Below are 10,034 nucleotides of genomic sequence, written 5' to 3'. Positions count from 1 at the left end.
CCGGCAAGAAGAAAACAAAACAGATACTCTTGCTTCCTAGTCCAACCAGGCTGTGTTTAGTTAGTTTATCAAGAAAAGGTAAGGGAAACCTGGACACAGAGGGGACACTGCCCATTACAAGACCCCTTCATTAGAGAGAGGGGAGAAACTGGAGATACTCACTGACCCAGAACCAAGAAAGGTGCTTACCCCAGAGCAAGGTGTAGACCTTGCAGGAGGGAACCAGTGTGATCCCGTACAGGGCTCCCAAGTGCAGCAGGGCCATGAGGATGATGTTCCTCCAGACGTACTCCAGCTTGGGCGGGGGCCCCTCCTCATCCTGGTAGGTGGGGTCGTGTATATCTTCTTTCATTTCAGGACGGATGTCTTCTTCCAGGTAGAGGGGCAGAGTCTTTAATTTTTCTCTTCCTTTCTCCATGACTCCAGAGGGAGGCGCTGTGACAGTAGTGGTGGTCGTGTAGGAAGGTGTCATCTATGAAGACGAGGAGGAAGAAGAGACTAGGATTAGGAGATCAGACTCCAGAAGAAGGCACTTCCATCTTGCACACAGCATCAGGGTGCATTCAAAGTCCAATCTCTACTCCAGAGTCTGGCTTAATTAAGGGCTAGTGGAAGAAGAAGTCAGCAGAAACTGTATAGATTGGTTGTCAAACCTCTAGGTGAAGGGATGAACTTCTTACATCACTGGCAAGCCAGAGAAAGCCTCACATGTACATATAAAGGTACAGCCAGAACCAGGTTATTCTTTAAAGCTTGTGAAACAAAAAATTGGAAATCAAGTGTCCAAAACGCCATCCACATCTCGGCCAATTGATGGCAGTACAACATAGAAAAAGTGATTCAGGAGTTTTCGACAGTTTCTCCTTCACCTCAAAGACACCTACAAGTCCCGGGAGCATCAACTCAAGATTCCAGTGCCCTACAGGGAAAATGATTGTGGACTGAATGCCTGTACTAGTTCCCAACAGAGCAGATCAGTCCAAAGTGAGACTGTCACTAGAATTGTCAGGATCAAACCCAATGCTTTAGTAGCCTCCAGCAAGCTAGGCTAGGTCATCTGCCATCTGTTCCCAGCACACCAATTAAAGAGACCATAGTACAGAGCATGAAACAGGAGATTTATTTCATGTGGCCCTATTGTGACTATAGAAATTGGGGTTCCCTTTTTGAGTTTTAGTATGGTTAATAGTTAAAAGTAGCCACAAAAGGAAACTTAAGGAGCATTTTATTAGATTTTGAAAGAAAAACAGCCAAGCAGGAAAGCTGTAAATCTCGGCAGCTACCAGGAGGAGGAAGATGGAGACAACAGGAGAAAAGGCCCCAAGTCAGGGTCCAAGAATGCATAAGGTTGGCAAGCTGCTGCCTGGTGATGGCAGTGGTGTTGAGTGCCCCAGAAAACAAGGGGAAAGTCTCAACTATCTGGGGAAAACTTGTTTAGGGTTTTGGTTGCTAACCAAAGAGAGAGAGAGAGAGAGAGAGAGAGAGAGAGAGAGGAAGAAAAACTTACTCTTTTTGAGATCGAACTAAGAAAAATGGGAAAGTGTAACAGTGTTGCTCTGTGGATGTTCTGTAAGCAGCTGTACTTCAAGAGGACTTCTGAGAGGTGTAAGTGTATTATCACATTAAAAGATGTATTCTTGGGGACTAGGCTCTATAACTCTGTATTTTGATTGGTTGGAGTTTTCTATAATGGTCTGTATCTGTAGCAGAGAGAAAATTTCCTTGATGGGGTGGGTGAGGACTATACTTATATCTGGGTACAAGGGCAAATATTTAGAATGTAGTTAGGAGTTATATTTGTTTAGTAAAGCCTCAGTTGTAGGTTCTTCTCCAAGACTCATGACTTCATTGGTCCTGGGTAGTTAGCCGTCTGAGTTGCCAGTACCAGACATGATTTTCCTTATTGAGCTGTTGATTACTGCCAAGGTGTGTGTGCCACGACTGTATTCTTAGGGTTATCGTGCTATGCTGGTCATTGTTGTGGCTCATGGGTGTCATAGTTAGACAGGACCACTGGTTATCTCCATCCTTTGGAAGCTTCCACGAAACCATTCAGTACCATGGAAGCTAGTCCTCAGAGAAGAGGCTTTCAGGTCAGTTCCAACTCAGAGGTCTCTGAGCCCTGTGTCTGAAGTGCATAGCGTCTTCAGTAGTAGAGACTTTCCTTCCATCCTTGGGAGGCAATCACGGGCACCTTTAATGTTTTAGGAGTCTTTCGAGCAACCCTGACCAACAACTCAAAAGAGGGCTTTATTAGAACCTTTTTGATTAAATGTTTTAGAGTTTTGTTTTAATCCACAATCACTAGTCTTCCAATACACAAATGTCAAGAATCCTGAGAAAGGAATCAGAGAAACAATACCATCACAACAGCCTCACAAGAGGAAGTGAAAGACTAGTACAATGACCATTTTAAATCACTGAAAAAAGAAATTAGAGAAGATATCAGGAGATGCAAAGACCTCCTGTGCTTATGGATTAATACTGTGAAAGTGGCCATCCTACCAAGAGCAATCTATGAATTCCATGCAATTTCCATCAAAATTTCAAAGTAATTGTTCACAGAAACCAGAAAAATGATCTTAAATTTATATGGAAACAGAAAAAAGAGGCGGGAGAGAAGGAGGAGAGAGGAGGTGGAAGGGAGGAGGAGGAGGAGGAGGAGGATGAGGATTAGATGTCAACAGAACAGAAACAAAACAAAATAACAAACAAAATCTGCTGGAGGTATCACCATTCCAGATTTCAAGCTAGACTACAGAGCTGTAGTAATAAAAAGACTGTGGTACCAGCATAAAAACAGACACACTGACTAATGGAATAAATTTGAGTATCTTCATATGAATCCAAAACCCTAAAGCCACTAATTTTTGTCAAAGAGGCCAACAATACACATTTGAGAAAAGACACTGTCTTCAATAAATGGTGCTTGGTCAAATTGTACAGCTACATGGAAAAAAATAAATGAAACAAAACCCTTCTCTCACCCTGCACAAAACTCAACTCTGAGCGGATCATGGACTACAACCTATGCACTGATGTCCTAAAACTGAGAGAGAAAAAGAAATTCAGAATACTCTTGAACTTGGCACAGGAAAGGACTTTCTGGGTAGGCCCTCAGTAGCACAGGCATGACATATGGGACACCATGAAACTAAAACTTCTACACATCAATGGACACTGTCTTCTAGTAAATAGGCAGTCCAGAGTCTAGGAAAAAATTATTACCAACTACACATCTGACAGAGGGTTAGTCTCTAGAATATACAAATAACTCAAAAGCTAAGCATTTAAAAAAAAACTGTCTTTAATCCCAGCACTTGGGGGGAGAGGCAGGGTGATTCTTTGAGTACAAGGCCATCCTAGTTCAAATGCTGATTTCCAGGTCAGCCAGGGTCACATAGACTTATTAAAAAACAATAAATGGGGAAAGAAAAAAACAGAGAAACAAATCAAATTTAAAAGTGGGGCATGAGAAATGAAGCGTAAAGTTTTCAAAGATGAAATACAAATGGCTAAGAATTTTCTTTTTAGAGTTTAACATGGACTGAAGGGCTGTCTCAGCAATTAAGAGTAATTGTTGCTTTTGCAAAGGACCTGGTTCAGTTCCCAGCATCCACACAGCAGTGCATAACCATCTGTACCTCCAGTTCCAGGGGATGAGATGCCCTCTTCTGACCTATGTGAACACCAGACATGCACTTGGTGCATAAGTTACATACAGACAACACACATGAGATTAAAAAAATAATAAATCTTTAAAAGCAATTTTAAAAATGTTCAACATTCTTGGCCACCAAAGAAATGCAAATTAAAACTGCTTTGAGATTTCATCTTACCATCTTATCAATCAGAATGGCTAAGATAAAAACAAACAAACACACAAACAAGAAATGACCAGTCCTGGTTGTAGAGAAAGGAGAACACACATTCACAGCTGATGGGAGTGTGAACTGGTGCAGCCACCATGGGAATCAGTATGGAAGTCCTCAAAAAGCAAAAAAAAAAAAAAAAACAAACCACCCACCCCTGTTAGTATTCTGTCTAAACTCTACCTCCACAGTTATCTGGCAACACCCAGGTATGCTCCTCCCCCCAGTTACCTGGCAACAGCCAGGTAGGCCTGTCCACTATAAAAGGGGCTGCTTGCCTCCTCCACTCTCTCTTACTCTCTTACTCTCTTGCCTCTAGCTTCTCCTCACCCTTCCTCCCTTCCCTTCCCCCTCCCTCCAAGTGGTCATGGCTGGCCTCCACTTCTCTCCTCTCTCTCTCTCCTCTTCCTCCACCATCTTCTCCCGTTTCTCTCCCTACCTTTGCCCTCTGCCCTGAATAAACCCCTCCCCTTTGGAACCGTTTGGTCTGGTGTTGTCTGTTCCAAGCTACGCCCCGAAGTCTAACAACCCCCCACCGCCCCCAAAAAAACAGGTGGAGAGTTGACTCAATGGTTAAGAGCACTGACTGCTCTTCCAGAGGTTCTGAGTTCAGTTCCCAGCAACCACATGGTGGCTCACAACCATCTGTAATGAGGTCTGATGCCCTCTTTTGGTGTGACTAAAGAGAGTAACAATGTACTCACATACATAAAATAAGTAAGTAAATCTAAAAAAATAAAAAAGCTAGAAAGAGAATGACACATGATCCAGCTATATTATTCTTGGCCATATACTCGAAAGACTACAATCCTGCTACAGAGATAGTTGATCATCGTGTTCATTGCTGCTCTGCTCATGATAGCTTGAAAATCGGAACAGCCTAGCTGTCAGTCAACAGGTGAGTGGAGAATGAAACGTAGTATATTTACACGGTGGAGTATTATTCGGATATTATGAAGAATGGAATTATGAAATTAGCAGGTAAACAGAGGGGGCTGTAAACAACAGTTCTGATTGAGGTAACCCAGGTATCCAGACGCAGAAGACAAATGTCATCTGTTTGCTTTCATTTCTTCGGTGTTAGATTTGAATATTTAGATTTATGTATTTCATTTGGAATATCCACAGAAATTATTAAGGGTTCAGGGTGGGGGGGTGGGGGTGGGAAGTAGGGAGGGTTTTCAAAGAGGGGAAGATACCTTGGGGTGTAACGGGGAGGAGGAGAGTTATGGGTCAGGGCTGGCTGGCTGAGACTACCCTTTCCCAGAAGCCTTTCTGTGTGAGCTGGCTGCCAGTGTAGCAGCTGATAGCAGCGTTTGGCAGCCAAGCGTGAGATGGTGGCCAGCAATGGCTGAAACTAGACAGAGAAGGCATGTAGCCAAAGGGAAAAATCCTGGCTACTTTAAATGCTAGCCAGTTTTTTTTTTTTTAACAAAACAAAACAAACTGTCCCAAATAACCCAGTAGCTATAGTAGCAATTAGATCCAAGCTGTTAAGTCAGATGCCTCCTGGATTTATGCTGTTTTACCCTATGGCTCGGTCACATCCTTCTGAACCTGTTTCTGAAAGCATTTCTCTAACTACCCAGAGTCCCAAAAGGGCTCCCTTTAACTATTCAGCCCTGATATTTATTCAGGATTTAATATGCCATGTGGACTATATTTGCTGAAACCTGCCTCTCTGGTGTTTCCACAATGTACTGAGAAAACATCTTGATTTATGACTTTCTTTGTCCTGTTACTGTAAAAAACTTCCTAAAACTACTCCTATGTTAGGACATGGAAATTGGGGTGACCTAAATCAGTGCTCTCAGGCCATGGTCAATCATATTTGGCTCCAGAATAAACTCCCTCCTATCCCCCTAGAGAAGTCAGTTGTGTTACTATTATTGTTTTATTTTTGTTTTTCGAGACAGGATTTCTCTGTGTAGCTCTGGCTGTCCTAGAACTCACTCTGTAGATCAGGCTGGCCTCAAACTCAGAAATCTGCCTGCCTCTGCCTCACAAGTGCTGGGATTAAAGGCATGCACCACCACTGCCCGGCTCAGTTGTGCTTAAACCAATAATATCATTTTATGTGAATTACAGTCTTAATAAATATCTCATGTTTATAGACTGCATGTATGAATATTCTTGGAGAAGAAACTTATATCATAAGGCCATGCCCCTCCCTGAGGAGTTGTTAGCAGTTAATGGCTATTGGGCAGCATTTTCTTCACTTGTGTAGGCCAAGGGTAATTGCCCATGTTCCTGTAAATGACCCCTCACTTACCCGTGATCATATAAGCAGCCCTAATTAAACTAATCACACACATGCCCTCGCATGCACACCTGGGGGAGGGGAGGAAAAGGAGGGGGAGGCAGAGAGACAGAGAGAGAGGTTAGGAAGAGTAAGGTAATAGAGCTGTGGGTAAAATACAAGAGTAATGGGGATGTTGTCAACTTATGTTCTACACATGTATGAAAATGTCAATGCAGTTCTGTAGAGAGGTCATCTTTTGTGTTGTATGGATGCCTCACGTGTCAATTAAAAACCCTGAGGCCTGTGGTTTATGCAGGAAATGGAAGTGTTACATTGGGAGGAGAAAAAATTCTGGGAGAGTAGGAGGCAAGGCGAGGAGCCCACAAAGAAATGAGGAGCCAGGCGCATGGTCAGTCATTAGCAAACGTAGGTTAAAGTCAACGGGTATCTTCAGTTATGATCTAGTCAGAGGAGAGCCTAGCTATATGGCCAAGGTATTTTAAAATATAATTTGAATCTAAGTCTTATTTCTGGGAACCTGGGGCTGGGAGGCAGAACTAGGACTGAACTTCCAAAAAGTACAACATTTGTAAATTACTGCATGCTAGTAAAGAGAAAACAAAGGGCTAATATGTTGGGATTTGGTTCTAATGCTTTGAATGCATTGTCTTAATTTGGTCCCCCAAATCATACGGGAATCTACCTGTCCAGATGCTGAGGGTACCTGTCCCCAATTGGTTTTTGATTGATCAATAAAGAGCCAGTGGCCAGGCTAGGCAGGGTGACAGAGGCAGGAGTTTTAAAAATTCTTGGGCAAGAAAAACAGAGAAGGAAGAAGGGATTCTGCCATGAGAGGGGCATAGGACAAACCAAGGACGGACCACGCCATGAAGGGGTCAGGGGTGAGATGGCCGAAGTGTAGATAGAAAGGGAAAGCAGCCTCCTGGGAGGGTGGCCCAGGAGGAAACAGGGCAGCAAAGATAAAATATAAAATTTGAAAGTGTTAACTCAGGAATACCAGAGGGAAGTGTGTTCTAGCCAGGGAATGTTTGGACGTGCCCCACCATTGAGCTTGTAAGGCTTATTTTAAAAACGCTGTGCATATGTGTCTTTCATTCATGAATCCAGAGCTCTTAGGTGGGTGTAGAGCCATATGCACATCCTCCAGGAGCATAGAGCAGACCCTTAACTATTCACAGCTACACTAATAAGGTGTCTTAGAAGGTAAAGGCACTTGCTGCCAAGGCTGAGGGCCTGAGTCCCTTCTCCAGGGCTCATACTGTGGGAGGAAGAATGGATTCCGGCAGGATGTCCACATGAGCGTTCTCATTCATGAATGCATGTACACATGCACACACGTACAAAAAAAACATATTAAAAGAGGCAGGATAAAGATTAATTTTTGCCACCGATATGGTCTTAGAGTTTGTCTTTGGAGAAATTAATTGGTAATAACACCAAACAAGAAGAATGAAGAATCTGTTTTCTTATTGTTTTCTGAAACATGATCTCTCTACATTGCCCTGGATGTCCTGGAACTCGTTCTGTAGACCAGGCTGGCCTCGAACTCACAGACATCTGCCTACCTCTTCTTCTCGAATGCTGGGATTAAAGACATGTGCCACCATGCCTGAGCTAGGAAAGATTATTGAGAAGGGACAAACACCCAATTCATTCTCTACGTGCTCCCTATTAGCCCCAAGGTATTCTAGGTTGGACAGCACACTCACCACAGCCATATGTGTCTGAAGGACTCTCGTGATTTTCCTAACCACAAACACATGCCCGGCAGCAAGATTCTGTTTTTCAATAGGGATATTTCAAACAAGAATAATGAAATAGCAGTGCTTAAGCTAAAATATATGTGATCTTAACTTATTCCTAGCCAGTTAAAAACCCATAACTTTCTGAAAATCTCACAAACAAGACAATGAACTTTGTTTACAGTAAAAACTTGTTTTAATTCCCTTGTGACCTAATACAGTAAAGAGACCTTTCTTTAACCCTTGACTTGGCTTTGCTTTTTAAATTTCATCTACACACAACTGTCCTCAGACAGTACTCTATGATCTCAATTAGTAAAAGAAGAAAATAAGTTCTGTAAAAATTCTTTGAATGGTGTAAAATCTCTCTCTCTCTCTCTCTCTCTCCCTCCCTCCCTCGCTCCCTCTCTCTCTCTCTCTCTCTCTCTCTCTCTCTCTCTCTCACACACACACACACACACACACGCATACACACACACCAAGCTAAATCCATATTCAAACAATTTTGTTGTTGCTTTTTGAGACAGATTCTGCCACAAATCGCACTATAGAACTCACTATATAGACTAGGCTGGCCTCATGGAGGTCTGCCTGATTATGGCTCCCAGGCGCTGGGATTACAGATATGCACCACTGTAAACCTTTTCTTAACAAGCTCTGACTCACCTGGGCATGTTGGCGCACCCCTTTACTCCCAGCACTTGAGAGGCAGAGGCAGGCAGAACTTTATGAAATAGAAGCTCACCTTGTCTATCACAGAGAGATCCTATCTCAAAATAAATAAAAATAAAGTAAAAATAAAAATAATCTCCAACCCTGCTTCATACAGACTCATTCTGAAATCCTTTTCTGCCACAAAGTTGGAAATTCTCACTTCCCCTGAGTAGGGGCCTCTCTAAAAAAAACTCAGGCTGCTATAATTGACGACATGGAGCCGCACACCTGATCCTCAGGGCTACTGACAAAAATCATGTACAGTTTAAATGGATGGGCCAGTCTTGGTAGCAGTGTGCTTACTCCCAGCCCTCGGAAGGCTGATGCAGGGGATCACTGGTTCAGGCCAACCTTAGGGTCATATCAAGGGCCTATCTCAAAACACAGACTTTTGAATTATTTACTTCTAGATGTTTCTATTTAATATTTTCTGGTCTCAGTGCCTTCAGGGAATTGAAGGGGACTTGGCTACTTACTGCATGGATGTGAACTGTAGCAGCTTTTAGTTTTTTTCCTGGTCCTGGGCAACTTCTCCGTGTTACAGATGTTGCATCCGTACAATTACCTCTTAGATATAGCTCTTACTTAGGTAGGGAAAAGTTGCTGGTTAAGAATGTCAAGGAAGTCTCAGAACTAAATCATAGGTTGACCAGTTGACTTACTTTGAACATGTAAGAGCATTTAAGACACATATCAACTAAATTTAACTCTACCTCAGACAGAAGATACATGGAACAGAACAGGCCTTGAGAAAACACCCTCGCAATGAAGGAATACTGTGGAAGTCTGATAAGACCAAAATTCCAAGGTGTTTCCTCCTTAGAGTCTTAGCTCTGAGAGACCCAAGATTCCCTGTCAAAAAGGAATCTTTTAATTTCTAAGAAATGAGGGCTTTTTGCCTTCCAGCTACTTTTATATATATCTCAATATCAGACACTAGAACCTGCAAATACCAGCAACAGTGGCTTAGTGTAGGCCAGGACATGAGTTCAGTTGCAGCCCGGGGGGAAGAAAGACTCAAATTAGGTCAGCCAGGGTACCTGTCAATGTTCAGAAGTTTCTGGAACAATATTAAACAAAAGTTCTTCCCCCTTTCCTTAAGGATACTGTATAGGGCTGCAGAGAAGGCTCAGTGGGGAGAAGTGCCTACTGAGGGAGTGTGAGCATCTGAGTTCAAATCCATAGAAACCACCCTTAAAAGCCAGCAACAGTAGCAAAATGTCTGAAATCCCTGTACTCGTACAGGAAGGGGAGGTGGAGACAGGAGATTCCCAGAAGCTTGTCGGTCAGCTAGGCTGTCATACAAAGTGGAAAAAATGGGCTGTCTCAAAACAACAACAAACACACAAAAGGCAGAAGGTAAGGACCAACACCTGAGGTTTTTCTCTGACCTACATGTTTTGTGATGTGTGTGTGTGTGTGTGTGTGTGTGTGTGTGTGTGT

General features: G+C 42.9%; 1 protein-coding gene across 1 annotated transcript in view; it reads right to left on the bottom strand.

Annotated features, from left to right (window-relative positions):
- The window catches only part of LOC114627578 (acyl-CoA desaturase 3-like), a 32,463-nt gene that overhangs the window by 18,730 nt on the left and 3,699 nt on the right, over positions 1-10,034 (bottom strand). The window contains exon 2 of the mRNA XM_028775464.1: positions 190-472. Coding sequence (XP_028631297.1) covers positions 190-472 — 283 coding nt within the window. The remainder of the gene's footprint in view (positions 1-189; positions 473-10,034) is intronic.

Source organism: Grammomys surdaster, unplaced genomic scaffold, assembly GCF_004785775.1.
Source record: "Grammomys surdaster isolate TR1022 unplaced genomic scaffold, NIH_TR_1.0 66, whole genome shotgun sequence".
Taxonomy (NCBI): domain Eukaryota; kingdom Metazoa; phylum Chordata; class Mammalia; order Rodentia; family Muridae; genus Grammomys; species Grammomys surdaster.
Note: the sequence above shows the minus strand (reverse complement) of the source record. Positions and strands in the feature narration are given on the sequence as shown.